Source organism: Rhinatrema bivittatum, chromosome 2 (assembly GCF_901001135.1).
Source record: "Rhinatrema bivittatum chromosome 2, aRhiBiv1.1, whole genome shotgun sequence".
Lineage (NCBI taxonomy): Eukaryota > Metazoa > Chordata > Amphibia > Gymnophiona > Rhinatrematidae > Rhinatrema > Rhinatrema bivittatum.
Window position 1 is genome coordinate 464,795,804 of NC_042616.1, and position 18,258 is coordinate 464,814,061.

At 39.9% G+C, this 18,258-nt stretch overlaps 1 protein-coding gene across 8 annotated transcripts in view; it reads left to right on the forward strand.

The window, feature by feature from the left end:
• Nucleotides 1-11,057, forward strand: part of RELCH (RAB11 binding and LisH domain, coiled-coil and HEAT repeat containing) — a 500,624-nt gene extending 489,567 nt beyond the window's left edge. For 5 of the 8 annotated variants that reach the window (XM_029590485.1, XM_029590487.1, XM_029590491.1 and 2 more), the window contains one exon: nt 10,342-10,859. In XM_029590485.1, coding sequence (XP_029446345.1) covers nt 10,342-10,462 — 121 coding nt within the window. In that variant the 3' untranslated portion in view covers nt 10,463-10,859. Of the gene's footprint in view, nt 1-10,341 lie in introns of all 8 variants that reach the window. The other 3 variants (XM_029590486.1, XM_029590488.1, XM_029590489.1) reach the window with 1 other exon arrangement.
• The last annotated feature ends 7,201 nt before the right edge of the window (nt 11,058-18,258 follow it).

Sequence of the window (18,258 nt, forward strand, 5' to 3'; positions counted from 1 at the left end):
TCAACCTGCAGGGGAATGCCTTCATTCTGCAGCCCCTCACTATCTCTTCTCTCTCTCTGCACCCCTCCTCATGCACTCCACTCACTGGATAAGTCATTCCTATCTGTTCCTACTCTATCAGCGATTCCCAAGTCCATGCTTTCCACCTGGCTGCACTGTGTGCTTGGAATAGACTTCCTGAACTGGTGCGTCATGCTCCCTCTCTCGCCATGTTTAAATACCATCTAAAGACCCACCTTTTTGAAGGTGCTTTTAAATCTTAGGCCTGATTGTCTGCTTTTAGCCTCATTAACTAACATTTTCTTCTTTTTTTTTTTTTTTTAGCCATGCTTTATGAAATGCCCCAAGTCTCTTGCCCTATATATTTGTCTTATTAGCTTGTAAGCTGTATTGAGTAGGGATAGTCTTTTTTTGTGTGTTTATATAGTGCTGCATATGTTGTTGTAGCGTTATTGAAATGTTAAATAGAAGTAGGCAGCTGGTAGAGGTGAAACTCTAGTCTGTCCCGCTACCGGTTGCGTTTGATAACTGCCAGCGTAGGCCTGGTAGGTTCGCCTATGAGACTGCATCAACTACGCCGCAGCACAAAGGGCTCATACCCACACCGCCCTTCACAGTTTGCTGAGACCATGAACTCAGCAGACTCACCTCAAGCCTCTGCTATTGTTGAGCTTACGCACCAGCTTCAGCAGCAGCAGCAGGACCAACTGAACAACATTGCCAGGTATCTCCAAAGTATGTCTGCCCAGTTGCTCCAGCTTCCACTCTGGCACTGGTGCCTCCACCACCTAGTTCTGATGGAGATCTAGCACAATGTAGGGGCTTCCTAAATCAATGCCAGATGTTCAAACTACAGGCACCTCAGTTTCACACTGATCGAGTTAAAATAATTTATATCCTTGCTGGGTGGCTCTGCCTTGGCCTGGGCTTTGCCTCTCTGGGAAAGAGATGATCTGCTCCTGGGAAACTTGAATTGCTTCATGCAAGAATTCCAGCAGATCTTGATGAGCCTGGACGTACATCTTCCAAAGAGTCCAAACTCCTGCAAATCAGTCAAGGTTCTCAGTCAGTGGGGAAGTACACAGTGCACTTCCGCACCCTGGCCTCTGAACTTCAGTGGGGCAATGACAGTCTGACTGTAATTTTCAGGCAAGGGCTTACAGAACATATAAAGCATGAGTTGCCTGCCAGGGATCTATCTGAGATATTAGAGAGGCCTAATCAGCCTAGCCATCCATTTAGATCTAAGATTCCAGGAAAGCCCCAGGGAAAGGGGTTTGGCCTGCCACCTGGTCTGCCTTGCCCTGAGCTTCCAGCAACCAGTGACTTCTTGCTCACTTCCTGAGCCAGGACTGGCACCAGTAGAGGCCATGCAGCTTGACCACTTCAAGCTGTCTGCAGAGGAAAAACAAAGATGCCGCAACCTCAACTTGTGCCTATATTGTGCTGCATCTGGGCACTTCGCAAATCGCTGTCCAAATAAACTGGGAAACTCAAGGACCTAGGCCTGGTGGGAGAGGCCACCGTAGGTCATCCTTGCATCTTTCCACACTACTAGTACCAGTATGTCTCGGGGACATCCTGGAAGACCCTGTTGCCTTTTTGAGTAACAGAACAGGAGGCAGCTTTATCCATGAAGCTTTGGTCCATCACTACCAGATACTGACAGTCCCAATGGACTCTTGCTCTTGCCACTGCCCTAGGGACCTACCTAATACCTTCCAGCTGCCAGAACCTAATGGCTTAACCTGCGGGGGAGGTGACTGGTATAGGTGAAGTTCAGTCTGTCCTGCTACAGGGCACGTTCACCAGTTGATGGCATAGACCTCATAGGTTTGTCTACAAGGCTGTCTCAAGTATGCCAAGCACAAAGGGTTCACACCTATGCCACTCTTCACACCTCATTTACAAAGATACATCAATATGGGTTAATACCACTCTCTGATTATACAAACCAGCTAGACAATTAAGATCATTAACTCTAAACCTTTGAAAAGTTCCTGCATTAAAGATTGCAAGATTAGATATCCCCCATAAAAGAGCATTTTCGGTTGCAGGGCCACTCTTATTGATGCCTCCTGCTTTAAAATATTCAAGAAAGCCTTTAAAAAGTTCCTGTTCTCTAAGGCTTATAATGTAACTAGATGAATTTCCGAGCACTAATTGAGTACTTATTTCTATGTATTTATATCTTTCTGCCTCTCTGTATTTTTATGATTATTTTATTATGAAGGTTTTGTTTTGTAAGCCGCCTCATGAAAATGAAGAATGCGGGTTTAAAATGTTTTAAAATAAATAAGTACTATAGTGTCCTTTAAGAAATCTTCCAACAGATTAAATGATCCAGAAACTGCATATGCTGGTGTTGATGAAAATCTTTTATGCTGTAATCTATAAAATGTTCCTAAATTAGCATTCTTGATGGAAAGAGAGGGTACAAGATAAATCAATAAAATAGTCCAACATTTATTTCAAAATCATACAAATTTCTTCCTTTAAGATTAAACTATAAAGCTAACATAGCACAATACGGATGGACAGTATACTTAAGAACGAGGATGTGCAACAGCATATAATAGCTGTAGTGAAGACAGAACAAAAGGAACCATAGGCTGAAAGTTAATCAATTTCTCTGTGAAAGAAGTGGGTTCTTGTGAGACAGGATTTGAAGATTAACAGATGGGCAGCCAGTGGTAGATACAGTAATGGAAAAGGTAAAGTGATAAAGAACATAAGAACTGAAAAACTGTCAGACTAAAGGTCCATTTAGCCTAGCATCCTGTGTCCAGCACTGCCCAGCTACGGGTGCTTGAAGGAAACGTATCGGAAATGGCATCTCATACCTCTCCAGAAATCATGGTTTATGAATGCATTGAACAGTGGATGACATCCATGACTGTTATATTTTTGAAAACTTCTCTAATTTGTTTTTAATTCAGTTTTACTCTTTGCATTTTTGGCAGTGAGTTTCACAGATTAACCATATATAATAGCAACTCCTTTACCCAGTATATATAAGGAATAGACTGTGCTGGTTAAATATGCTGGTTATCTGAAAGTGTTCTCCCTTACTCTCTGCTCACGTTCTGTGGCATCAGTCCTGGCAAGCTCCCATCTCCCAGTGCTCAGTGTGGTGCTGCTGGGCCATAAAGAAATGGGTGCATTGCTTCCTGCCTTTCAGAATTTCCCACTTCTGTGCAGTCAAAATACAAAAAAATAAATCTGGGCAAGATGCCGATTAACTGAGCATTCAGAATAAGTAATGTGTAGGATAATGAAACTTTTACTGTATTGTGTGAAGAAGTACTTCCTTTTGTCTGCTTTAAACTTGCTGGCCGTTAGTTTTTGTGCTTTTTGACATAATGAATAATTAATTCTCTGTTTAAATTCTCCACTTCTTTCATGCTTTTACGTACCATTATCAGATCACTTGTGTTGTCTCTTTTCCAAACTGAAGAGTCCTAGTTTGAGTCTTTCTTCTTATAAAACTTACTTCATACCCCTTAATCATCTTTGATGCCATTTAGTGTATAATTTCTAGGAGTACTATACACCTTTTGAATTGGAGACCAAAACTACACATAGTATTTGGCATGGGGACAACATGGATTTGCATAATGAGTTCTCTGTTCAGTAAAGTCTTTAGCATTTTCTCACATAGGTGGCTCATAAATAATCTGTGCAGCCTAGGAATGGGTCCTAAAGTACAAAATTGGATTAGAAACTGGCTAGATACCAAAGGGTATTGGTATATGAAGTTTATTACAAGGAAAGAGAGGGAGTAATAAGCAGAGTGTCTTAAGGCCAGGTCCTAGATCCTGATTCTGTCCAAAGTTTTCATAAGTGATCTTGCAGAGGAAAAGGTTGTTTTTTTGCGAATGATACTAAGATCTACGACTGGGGAAACTTGATGAAGTAAAAAAAAACAAAACTGAAGAGTTTGGCAACTAAAGGCCTAATTCCCTAAGCATTTTTCCCATAGACACAGAGTGGAAGAAAAGCCTTAGAGGAGTCAGGCCCTAAATTTTAAAACAAAATATATAATCATGTATTTGGGGGACACAGATCCAAGAGAGTACTACCTAAACAGTGAGGTTTGTACCAAAAAGTAAAGAGTTCTTGAGATATTCATATCTGATAATCTCAGAGTTGCAAAATAGTGGGTTAAGGCAGTGGCAAGAGTCTAGGGACTGGTAGGAACCAGAGAGATAACGATCAAAAAATAAGTAAATAAAAGAGAATGCCTCTGCACAAATCATTGGCAAGACCTCATCTAGAGTAAATTGTCCAGTTCTGGAAACCTTAACTACTTATTTATTTTAGATAATTTATGTTCTGCTAATCTAGATGTCTTGCTCTCAGTGGATTACAAACAGGGCTGGTGCACACGGGTGTGCGGCAGCCCAGCCGGTCGGTGGCAGCAGAGGATGGAGAGAGCACCACTGCCGGAAGAGAATATGAACATGCTCATACCCTCTTCCGGTGGCCGAAGAAACAGAGGGCCGCCTGTGCCACTGCAGGGTGGGGGGGGAGAGGGGCACGGCGCCGTGGGGGCGGCGGGGACTATGCATAGGACGGCACAGACGCTATCGCCGGGCCTGATTACAAAGGTAACATAAAATAATGTAACAATACATAAAAATTCCAAAACAGTAAAAGCCTTGAACATCAAAAATCCACACAAATATAGGGCCTCATTTACTAAGGCTTTTTTTCCATTCCATCTCTATGGGGAAAAAGCTTAGAGGTGAATTTTAAAAGCCCGGCGTGCGCCAAAATTGGGAGATACGTACACAAGACGGGCTGTCACACTCCCACCAAATTTTAAAAGCCGCCCAGATGCACACTGTTTTCCTACTGTGCGCACATCTCACTTGATTTCAAAAAGGCATGGTATGAGTGTGGTCTAGGTGGGGCATGAGTATTTCGGAGCATGGCCAAGAGATGTGCGTGTAAATGCTTATGCGCCCCAGCGGGTGCCCAGGTCCACTGATGCATAACTTTATTTCTGCTATGAATGAGGTGTAACTTAAAAAATAAAAGAAATTAGCCATTTCTACCGCGTGTAAAGGAACTGAGGTAACTGAGGGGTATGCAGTCTATCACACCAGGGGGTTTGGAGGACCTAGCTCTTAACTGATGGATGAACTATTAAAACTGGCAATTGCATGAACGCGTGCCCGTTACAGAATACCCTGATTTACGTAGTTAAATCTTGATGTGCGTGCCCACTTAAAATTGAGCACACATGTGCGCGCGGCCAGGCTATTTTATAAAGTGCACTCAAGTTATAAAATGACCCTATATCTGGGCTTGGACCAATGCACATGCATCAAAGTGCACCCACACACCAGTTTGAAAATTACCCTCTCTGTAAATCTAGCCCATAAAGTGTTCTCCAAACACAACAGCCCAGTGAGTCAATGAGGAACTCAATAATATACAGGTTATACTTCCACTAAATACTTAAATAATTTTTATTACCACAACTAGATCATGCAATTATGTGAAAAGGAGAAAAAGAGCTCAGAACTTGAGCATGTCTAGTCAATGAAGCTTAAGAACTCATCAGTCATAAAAACCTCCAACCTTCCTTTTATGCAAATACAAAATAAATTTTTATGAATGTTCTTTATAAATAAAACTTATCTCATAGTAATGTCCATTTTAGTCCACAAGTTGTTTAAGTGTATTGCTGACATTGGCCAGCGTTTTGCCGACAAGGCTTCTTCAGGGCATGAATTATTGTTGAAAATCCAGCGACATCTTACTCCCGGAGCTAAACGCTCTCACTCTGACTTGTTGAGCAGCTGTATATTATTGAGTTCCATAAAGTGTTCTGCCATAAATCAACACACACAATACAATACTTCATATAGGAGCCATAGTGCAACAGCAAGACAAAATGCATCAACTGCCATAGTCAGCGCCCAAAGAATACTGGGCAGTAAAAGAAATAAAAAGCAGTTAAGGAGACTCAGAACATATGACTACTTAAAAACAAAAACAGGTTTTCACCTTCTTTCGAAACACAAAATAGTCCAATTCCTGCTGAAGTTCACGGGGTAGAATATCCCAATACATGAGTGCCACAGCAGAAAATGCTTAGGCCTGTGTTCCCAATAATGATAGTGATTTAACAGAACCAAAAGTGTATATTTCTCCGTATAACTCATAACGGTTACAGACAGAATAAAGGCAGTGCAGAGAAGTTACCAAAGTGGTGCAGTTTGTACACCATAGCCCCTGTGAAATGAAATTTCCGAACCTAATTGTGTGGCCATTAGAGGAGAGGGGAAAGGGATATGATAGAAACATTCAAATTCCTAAGTGCACAGCAAGGAATTCCCAGAACAAGAGTTTATGTGAATTAATTTAATTACACACCCTATCATTATAGCCCAAGGTGAGTTTCAGATTATTTACATCACACTTGCAATATAAACATAACATATACTAGTACTGACCATATAATAACAAAGGTAAGAAGACATCAAATGTAATATAGTAAAGCAAAATGTGGTGTTTTGAAAGTGTGTGGGCAAAATTAGAATTTGATTTGGAAAGAGGAAGCCAATGGAGAAATTCAAGACATGGAAAAGTAGAATCAAAGAATCAGACTTCAAAGTTGACTCGATAATAGAGAAGAGACTAATATCAAGGCAGGAAATCTTGGGTACAAATGTGATAAATTAATAGTTACTTACAGTCCTCCAAGCAGCATTTAAGCAAGTTGATCCAAAACTCATACAAAGGAGTTCGACTATTAAGGAAAATTGAAAATCTCATTAATCCCAGAATGTTCACCTTTTCCTCCTCTATCTTTGTTCTTTACTTAGCCTCTTCTCCCATTCTCCAGCTTCTCCCCATTCCTGATCAGAGTATCTCCTAATACTGCTTAGCCTCTCCTGGTTCTGCTACTGCAGCTGCATAATATTTCATACTGGTACAGGAAATGCCAGACTGCATATTTTAAATTTACAAACTGTAGTACTGTATTTGAGAGATCTGGGTTTATACATCCACGGTAGATACGGTCTTCTGATAATGATTTTTATTTTTTGAAGATTTGGTTACCAACTTTGGTTTAACTGAAGAATCCAACTTTCATTATATACAAATTAAGAACTCGTGTACACATCTGTAAGTGCAGGGTGGTCCACTTGAAAGCCCAATTTAGTAGAATTTTTAATAAATAGCAAGAGTCTCAAGGGCAAAATCATAACCTTGCCTTATAAGAATACTAAAGACCTTCAGTATGGATCAGATATGCTCAGAACCCTTATGTAGAAATGGAATGAAGAGCTTCTTGCTCAGCTGGCTGTAAATGATTTGGAGAGATGTGGATACAATTTCTTTGTTTTAAACATTCTACATTAATGATAGATTTTCTTAGGTCTGTTTTCCCCTCCCCTCCACCCCACCATCTGTTTTTGTAAATTTGACCCTACTTCTAATCCTAAATGTTGGAGTGAATGGACTCGCTCTCCATTCAGAGGTTTTGATGGGAAGTGTCTAAAGAGATCTTAGTCAGTGAAGGTTTTCAGATTATTCCTGTGGTAGAGCTGTTCTTGTTGGAATGGTTGGCGGGAAGTTAGTGTTACATCTCAGTCCAGAAAATGAATCTTGCTGGAGGCTAGATTTATAGTTGCTACTCTTTTTGGAAATCTACTATCAATATTGCTTATTGTTATACCCAATTGTTAGAGGCCAACTGTATTGTAAAGTTAACCTATTAGATTAAGAGAAAACTTGATAGATCTATGAATGCACACGTATATACACTGTGCTATCTGGGAAAAATTGTGAACATGCTATATACCTTCAATCAACAGGACAAATGTCTTCATATCATTGATTTTTTTTCACTTCCTGCTACTTCTATACTGTGCAGACACTCTCTTCTGTGATTTTTATTGTTTGATACAATCCTTTATACATTATCTGGAATGTATTTAATAATGAGATCTATCTTTGTTCTTGCTTAAAATAGCTTTAAAATAAGTAAAATAAACTGCAAACTGTAGGGTGTCCGAGTAGCTAAGGCAGGCCAAGTTGTAAGGTGTCTAGAGCAGCAGGCGTCCATGAAGAGGGAAGGAATGGTCAGTGGAGCTGCCACAGAAATGAGCTGCATGATAACTCCTCCTCTCCATGCCTTGGCAGCATGGGCTGCATCAGGCTACTGAAACAGGCGCCCTAGGAATCAAGCTTTTGTCATCTAGATAACCTGGCACAAGGACTGCTCCACCCTTGATAACTAATAAAATTGTCTAGTAATATTTTGTCATGACATAGTAGTCTCTTTAAAAATAGGAGATTGTCCTAAAGATGAAGCAGGCAAAGTTAGATCGAATTTTTATATTTTAACTAAGTTACAGTTGCTGAAGTAGGACATTAGTTTGCAAGAAATACTGTATATATAGATAGATACACAATGAGTAGTCTCGGAAGCTAGTTACCCTGTTGTTAATACAGAGATTAAACTGAAATAGTGTATATGCTCATTTGCAAAGCAATGCAAGGAATGTTTTGATGCTAATTCACCTATATAGTGTTTCTGAAAAAAGTACCAGGAACCAAGAAAGATGGTGATGTGACATACTGATGCAGTAACATGCAAATAAGTGCATGCATTTTAAATAAGAGAAACCACAGAATTTGAGTGGATTATTGAACATCCCATGTGACAGTCACATCTGTGTTTGTCATTCAGGGAGCCCGTGCTTTAATGGAGTATAAATTGAAGATGCTGGGATTCACAGCTCCTAGGTCTCTCCTGTTTTGTGCTAGAGCTCATTTAGAGAATAATCCTTTTAATGGATGTACATAGATTTTTCTGTGAATAGCCACCACATATTTTGCCCTGTGTAACTTCCACATTTGGCCAGTTTAGACAGTGTATTGAACAAAAGCTGTACCATTTCAGAAATGCACAAGACAATTCTTGATCCTCTTTGAATTAAACGTCATCCTGCAAAGTCATATTTTTCTGCTCTTTGATGGTTCCACTACAATGCCACTGAACCTCACAGAACAGTCGTTTATAGCAGTAGTCACCAGTGACCTCCTGCAGAATAGTATTTGATTAGGCTATACATGACATCAGATTGCATGACCCTGTCAGATCTCACTTTTTGTGCAGTAATCTGTCACATTCTGGGGAAGGTTGAATGTTTCAGTGAACAAAAGGGCAGGATGCTATTTCCTTTGGGGTGGATTATCAAACATGCGTGCGTGCATCCATGTGCGCATGGTTCCTGGCGCGCACACATCGACTCAATTTTATAACATGAGCGCATTGGTGCACACATGTTTAAAATGCTATCCATGTGCATATGCGTGCCGGATTTTAACATCCGTGCTCCAATTAAGGAGCGGACTGGGAGGGAACTTACCTATATCCCTACCTACCCTGCCTCCCTTGTCCCTTCTCCTCCCCAACCCTTAAACTACCCCTACCTACCCCCTATTTTTTTGATTTTTTTTACTTACTGCTCCTCAGGTGCAGAACTAACTTAAACGTGCTGGCCGGCTGCCAGCTTGCGCTTCCCCTGGACAGGGCCGAATGGCTGCCGGCCCCCACCCAGACCACGCCCCTGCCCCGCCCCTTTTAGCAGGCCCGGTGCTTCTGCGCGCATTGGAGGTTACACGCGTGGCTTGGTCTGTTCTAAAATGCACGCCGTGTGCGCAAGGGCCAGCCACCCACGCAACCTCCTATTTTAGCACAAAGCACTGACTTTTAAAATTCAGACTTTTGTGTTTTTGAAATCTTGCACAGAAAGGGTAATTTTAAGAACTTTTTATACAGAGAAGCTGGCATTTACCCTCATAAAAAAGCATGCATGAAAATGTTTGTACCCCCTCAGTGTGGTTAAAAATGTGTGCACCATTCCCAGGTGTGCACACTTTCTTCCACCGGGGAAAAGATGCAGGGTTAAGTCGGGGCCGAGAGCGTACACATGGGGATTTTGTTTTCAAATGCCCACGCATACTTTCACACGTATACTTTGTATCTGCTTCAAAGCAAGTGCAAGGTACTTGGGTAAAAAGTACCTGTATTTCCTGATCAGTGTCTGAAATGGTACAGTTGTGGAGCCTTGAGCACATGTGTTATGACCAGAATGATGTAGAACGCCTAGTGTTATGACTGAGAAAATACAAACAAAATAATAAAATGCTGGAAGTAGAACGGTTAAGGAGTGTATATTTTTCAGCCAGGTATTCGATCTTTGATTTTCCAGTTCTGACTTTCTTCCTATCTATTTAAATATTTCTACTGTCTGTCTTCATTAAAACAAATAATATCCCGTGTAATTGTTTCATCTTGCAAATTTCTTGCAGCTCAATGTCGATTGCTGCAAGTCTCGTGAGTGAAGACACAAAGACTAAGTTTTTGAACAAAATGGGCCAACTGACTACATCGGGTGCCATGTTGGCCAATGTTTTTCAGAGGAAGAAATGATCTTGACCCCAGAATGGACGATAAATGAACACTAAAGTGGGCCTCACTGGTTCCTTGTACTTGAAGTACCTACCTTTTTATTTTCTCTGTTTTATGTTCATGTAGTATATTTTATTCTACCCTCCAAAGATATTTGCACTTCATTTGATTATTGCTGCATCTGTTCAAATTTTGGGTTACACCTGTGGTTGATATAATGCAGAATCTATCGTCTGTACCAAGTCCATGTTTTGTGTTGTCTTTACTTTTTCTATAGCAAAAGGAATTTTTTTTCTCTTATTTTCTGATGGGATATCAACAGTTATCTGTATTATAATTGCGCAATTATAATGGTACTAACAAACTGTAAATTTGAAGTCCTTGTCATGAAGTAATAAAAGTGAAAATTGCTTATGTATTTAAATTATGGAGGAATCAATTTTATTGGATTTCAAACATGAGAAGGAAGAGCCCACCAGCATTGCCATGTGCCTTTGGACTCATGTTTGTAAGCAAGAATGATCGTCGTAAAGAAATTGCATTGTGACGTTGCCCTGATTGTACTTTTACTGATAAACCGCTGTGAATTTCACAAATTTAAAAAAAAAAAAAAAAACCATAACGAGTAGAAGACTGGAAAAAAATCATTTCAGAGTTTTCCATGCACATGTACTAGAGAACATTACAAAATATCCTCTAAGAATTAAGAAAAGAAAAAAAGAGCAGTGCTGTGACTTATCATAAGCATGCAACATTAGTCAGCTTCTTGGAAAAAAAAGAAAGCACTGACCAATTGGGGAAATAGAACTAGAATATTTGTCCCTGGGTTAGCAAATGCTCTCCATGGCAGAAAGGTTTAAAGCCAGCAGAAGATTTATCTGGAAGTCAGATCCTGGGTGCTAAAGGATCAATCTTTTTTTTTTTTTCTTTCATAGGACGGATATATTCATGAATCAGTTCATCACCTACAAAACTTCACTATTCAACACGCCAACCGTTTTCCATAAAACATGATTACGGCTAGCATTTGATTCTGTAAAATACTTTCTTATGCTGTTTGGTAAAGCATGCCCCGTTCTTCCTTTCCGGTTAAATCTATGCAGTTCCTGTTCTCAGTGAACGGTGTTCATCTTCCTCTCCTGGCTGTAGCTCATTAATGAATCTATATTCCAAGATCAGAATTTAAAGCATGCCAAATTAATGCTAGACCATTGAACTTAAAAAAAAATAAAATAAAAATTCCTTCCTGCTTCACTAAGGTCTGATTTGATTGGAGCTTAAAACAAAATGCAGTCATTTCTGTTTATCAGAAAAGGCGGTTTAAACTGAACATTGTATTGCCCATAACTTGATTGTAATTGACTGATAGAATCTTTTTTCAATTTTTGCCATATTTCCCTTGTACCCATCCCAAAGAGGGAAAAACAACTTTTCATAATTGCTGTGTGGAACATCGCAGTGGTTTGTTTTAATTAGACTACAGTTATTCCACTAGTGCAAATCCCAAGCTTTTTGCTCCTAAAGATCAAGTTGGCATAGTTCTTAGTCTGCTTGCTGTACGAGAATACAAACTGCTTTAGCAAGCACCTCCAGTTTAAAAAGTACATGTGTTGCACCCACAATACTTCAGAGGATGTGTAGGCTGGGCACATTATACAATCTGGGTTTGAATTCAAAATTTGGCCCATATACTGGGAATTGAATCCATCCTTATTTTTGTCAAGAGAGCTAAGAGATATTCTGTATCGATAAGGTAGAATTAAACATGTGATCCTTCTACAAGGACTCTTGAACAGGACAGCTTAAATAATTTGGTTCCCAGATCCTGATTGGAGAAATGGCAATTTCCATATACCTATGTCATTTTTCACTATAAGGTGTAATGTGCTACCATTTAAAATAACAGATTTTTTTTTTTCTTAAATGTGGTTATGGGCTTGCCATACGGCTTCCCACAAAGCACTCCTGAGTAGATGGAAGTGGGGTGGTTTTCCTGTCAGCTGTTGGCTTGTTACTGTGTGTAGATACACACGAAAGGGATCATTTTCAAAGCATTTGTGTGTATAAAATGTCTGTCTGAGAGTTTCCTCTGAGGCTGTATGCATAAAGGCACATGTGGAAGCAATTTCACCCTACATAAATGAGGACAGCAAAGAGGCACTCCTGGCGAGGGTGGATGAGGTGAGAAAATCCTTTGCATGCGTACTTTTGATTTTTAAATGAGTGCATAAACGGGGGGGTAGGCATTTACACGTGCTTCCTGGCAGACGTTAATGCATGTCCCTGTGCCTCGCCAAAGAACACGTGCTCCGGTTAATTTTCAAAGCAGACAGCACTGTTATAAAATTACTCTCTAAGAGGAGAATTTTAAAAGCCCGACGCATGCATAAATTAAGGGATGTGGAAGAAGGCTGGTTCGCATGCGACATGCAGATTTTAAACAACACGGAGATACGCGCGCATCTCCTGCAGCGCGCGCATCTTGAAAGTTTTAAAAAAGGGGCAGGGAATGGGCGTGGTCTGGGCATGGCAGGGGCGTTTTGGGGAGTGAACCTAAGATATGCACAGAAATAATGACGTGACCAGGCACACAGAGAGGCCCTCTGCCATGTACCTTTACTTCTGCTATGGATGCCGTGTAAGTTAAAATGTCAACAAAACTAGGTTATCTGCGGGGTTTTAAGGGTCAGGGCTAACGGGGGAGTGAAAGCTATCAAACAGGGAGGGAGGGGAAGGACCTATCAACTGTACGGACTGGTAAAACTGGTAATGGTATCGGTGCATGCGCCTTTTAGAATCCCCCGATTTATGTGGTAGGAGCAGGATTCGTATGCACATGCATGAGCCTGCTTAAAATTTGGCACACATGCACACAGCCAGGCTATTTTATAACTTGCGCACGTATGTTAGAAAATGGCCGTGCCCCTGGGCGTGGGCCGACGTATACACGCAAATGTGCGTACACACACTAGTTTGAAAGTTACTGTCCCTGATTTCACACACATTTCTAGAAAGGAAATGCATCATGCTTCATTTAGTATAAAATGTTTGTGAATTTAATTCTTATCTCAGCAGCAAAATAGGAATTGAACAATCCTGTATGTATATCATCATAAAACTGAGTTTACCATAACTTACTTTCTGTTAAAGGCAGAAATTGTTAGAGAAATGTTAATAGAAAAGCAAGTGTGGTGAACAGATGAAACTGAATCACAGAATAGGTCATTGAAGGAAAATATGTAGAACAAAAATTACTAGAAAAATAAATTCTGTGCCAAATCATATGTAGAATATACATTGACTCTTCAATTTTTGGTAAAACTGTCCGATTATCTTTATGAAACCCAATTCAATTGATGAATTATATTATTGAGAGAGAGCGTCCACTGTCCTTTTTAAATAATAATAAAAATATGAGGGGAGACGTTTTGTTGCTGATCTGGTTTTAGTGCACAGATAATATTTCTGGATGCACTATACTTTTTTTTTTCTCTTTGGTACCTAAATACTGCAAGGTTTATCACTAATTGTGGATTATATATATTTTTATGATGTGCTTAGATTTCAAAGGGTTAATTAACATCAGTGAGCAATGTATCTCCACACTGATAGATTTGCTACTTGCAAGCTACAATTGTGTGAACGGGAAACTGACAAAAAAAAAAAAAGGGAGCAAACTATAACTTTTCAGAAGAGAGGATTATTTGACATGGTTCTACTGCACTTCTCTAATCATAAGCAGCAAGTAAGCAGATTTACAAGAAGCCATCTGGCTGCCTCTCAAAATCATTGTAAATTTGTACAGATTGTTTGACATTGATACCCAGACACTTAAATACAGAAAAGTAAAGAAAGTATGCAATAATTTCAAAATATTAAGCAAAATGGAAAACATTTCTTGGAAGAAGATGTTGTTGTTGTCTTTCGTCAAGGGTGTGAAGTACCGATTGCTCTGTAATCCCTGCTTTAACTCAGATTGCCTCTGGCATGCAAATGTATCATGTTTTATTGTGCTCATGCAAATTTTTCAGTCTGCTTTACAAGTATGCTGACTGGGAGGGGCCAGGGCTCTCCCTGTTCTGATTCAAGGGCAACCCATCCAGTTCTCCACACAGTCTAGTTACTTATTTTTTAAACTGAGTTGCCTAATTTCAAGATGGTTCTATGCGATGTGCTTTATTCCATTTAGAAATATCTTTTATATTGCCAGTGACGGAAGACTTCTAAATTATGTCCATTTAGTAAATTAGATACAGGAAAATATTTATGTATCAGCAGAGTTTGTAACATTTAGATACATTAGATAAATCCTAATAGCATCTCACAGAGGGCCAGGTAAGGCTTTTAGCCTTGCAACGAAGGTGAGCAGGGTCAAACTGAGTCCGGTCCCTCAGGCCAGCATTCCGTAAACAGGCCTCTGCTAGGGAAAAAACTCTGCCTGCCTGCCATCCGAAGACTGAGGCTTGACCAGTAGGACCTTTAACACCACGTTGAAGGTCAAGCATTCTAAATGGAGCCCCACACCAGAAAAGAATTTAAATTCAGAGCTGTATTTGTTAAAACCGAAGAGCTGACACCTGGGTAAAGAGGGTGTGTGCTCAGAATCTACTGCTAAATACAGGCAGAAAGGGAAACTGAAAATTCAGAGCATCTCCCCACTGCCAGCTTTTGGTGTGCCTCATCTACCACAAATAAACCACAAATAAATAAATCTTCAGTCCTTTTTTTTTAAGCTGAAAGAAGCACATGACTGCTGATGGGGGTGGGAGGGAGAGGTACAGTCATGGGAACCTTATATTTCTCCCTTGTGGCTGCTTAAGTTACACAGCTCCTTCAACAGCTTTGCTTCTTGGTTCATTTCTCCTTTACTAATGGCAGGAGAGAGTAGGCTGATTTGCACAGGTAGAGTGACCATCACCCTTCCGTAAACCTTGGGATTTCTCTTAATGTTTGTCTCAAGTTTCTGTCACTTGCTTGAAATCCTTCTCGGTGTTGATTGCAATCACGTTCCTGCTTCTCTTCTATACAAGCAAACAATTTGCTCAACACAGTAATTAATATGCAATAGCTAAGTTAAGTAATAGAGAGGGTGACTTTCAAAGGGGACTTCTGCGAGTAAAACAGTGCTTTACCCACAGAAATGGCCCTTTAGACATTTGCCTGTCCCATGTGCATGGAAAATTATTCGATTCCACCCTCTATGTGCATAGTTTTATGCCTATAAAGGTGAATTTTAAAAACTGGGCACACATCTAGCACATGGCATGTGTCCACCTGATTTTATAAGCTGCACACACAAGTACCGATGCATGAATATCTCGCATGGGCACAGGTGTTCCGGGGCGGGATCAAGAGATACGCACATGTGTAGCTATACACCCAGGTATATTTGAGTGCAAATTTGCTTTTGCTATGGAGGGAGGAATAAGTCTTCATAAAAGTGTTTCCAAGTGTATATGAAGTATTTAAGGGATCTGGGTTAAATGAGGGAAGTGCAGGTAAAAGAGTCAGGGGTTTAGAGGACCAGCTCTAGACTGGGAAAACTGGTCGATGAACTGGTGAAATTGGTCATGTCCTTGGATGCGCATCTGTTATAAAATTTCCTCAATTGCATGTTCCAAAGAAGACTTACGCAACTGTGCGCACACAAGCTTAAAAAGGAGCACACATGTGGAGGCCAGGATTATTTTATAATATGCACATGTATGTGCGCACAAGATATAAAATTGACATGTATTTGGCCACGCACCCATATACACATGACTATGTGCGCCCACACGCCTCTTTGAATGTTACCGATAATAGTGAAGAGGCAATCCAGTGGGGGTGAAGCCTTGGCCGGGTTTAGATTTATGTGCATACTTTGATTCTGAAAAGCATGTGAGTAAATCTTGGAAAAACTCCCCACACAAATTAGCAGGTGTAATATTTGTGCTGTGAGTTTTGGTGGGACAATTTTCTAAGTGAGCTTGCATGCCTCTGTTGCTTTGAAAATGGGTGTAATATGTGTATGTAATAGCCTGCACATTTAACCCCAAAGTGTATTTAAATATTGTGCAAGATGTTAAAAATTAAAATAGCACTCTGGCACATCATGGTGCTGCTTCCGAGGCGGGTGATCCAAAATGGGGCTGAGGCACAATTCCAGGATGCTATACAGATGTTTGCTTTGATTGCTTTAAAAGCAGTATGTCAAATTCAGTTAAACTAAACTCGCTGCCCCACCTGTAACCTTTTTAAAATACATGAATGGATGACTTTGGTTTCCAATAATTTCAGAAATTTTCAAAACTAACATTTTAAAAAAATACTGAAAATTTGAGAGAGATTAATGACTAAGTAGGAGAGTACATAATGTGTAGTGATGTGCAAAGCCCGAACCTTTCAGTTCGGGCTTCGTTTTTGGCCCACCGTGGGAAATATCATGTTTCCCGCGGTTCGGGCCTTTGAAATTCGTGCGCACAAACCTGAAAATGAATTTTTTCCGAAATTTCAGGAAAAATTAATTCGGGATTTGTTGTCCCCGAAACAGGACGAATGCACGTCCCTAATAATGTGTACTGTGTATCTGTAATTTATGGAGATATGAAATTAGGTCAAAATAATTGCTATGGATTGATAAAATTGGCTCAAAACTGGAGCTGAAAGCCTATGGCAATTTCTTATGTTCTTATACTTTTACCTAAAACACATCTTGAAAAAACAACCTATTTAAATCATAAATACACAATTACAGCAAGAGAACAAAACTTAAAATAGCTTATGCATGATTGAAATGTTGAGAAGCTAAATACCCGTACTCTAGTTAATTTAATCTCAGCAAAGTTTCCTACTCTTAATGCAACTGTGCTCCACGATGCTCCTGGATAAAGGGTGTTGATATTCAAAAAATGGCATTTATCTGCATAATGTTTGTTATCTGGATAAATGCTTTTGAATATTGATCTCCTAGCATGCCATGACTTACACTAACGCAATGACATTAACAAAAGATGCTGAGAGTACTTTTTTTTTGTTGTTTGGACTAAAAATAGTGCAACGCCTTGGGACTTTTTAACCAAAAGTCATGCCATATTACTGCCAGTATGTACTGAAGAATACTACACGTACTAATTCTACTACAGCCTTCCCCAGCAGCTAAGTCTGCCACAAAACCTACTCCACTTACTGAATAATAGGTTGTCTTAGTAATGGTTCTGCTTTGTGACAAGTGTGGCAACTCTGCTTTATAGTGTGAACTTCTACTATACTTTGAGAATACCTGGATGGCCATGCAGATAAGACAAAGCGCCATAACAAGATTCATGACAGGCTTGTAAACATTAGCTAGGTCGCTGGCATATGCTCCAGGAAATAGGTGCCTGTCATAACTTTGAAAGTTAAAGGCCATTCCAAATGGGTGCCCACATTAATAAGTATTGCTGCTTTCCATGTGGCTGAAGCCTAAGCCAAAAACACAAGGACCATTCACATTTTTTCAATAACACTTTCTTTCTGGATTATGGATGGACATTTAGTTCTCTTTTTTTTCCCCCCCATATATGTTAACGCTTGATAAAAGGGGAAACCATTTCAGAAGCAGCTTCCTCATATTCCAGATCAGGTAGAATGGCTTTCTCTCACACTAGACATAGACAGAGTAACTTAATAATCCATTTTGGTTGCAAAAGTGTTTTTTAGATTTTGTAAAGAAGGAAAGGGGAAAATAATTTTGAAGGGATAGTTTTCATACTGAAACAAAAGCTCATTGTCTCTATATGAGGTATTGATCTGACTAGACAATGTTTAAGACCCAAGATGTTCTCTAGCAAGTTTCT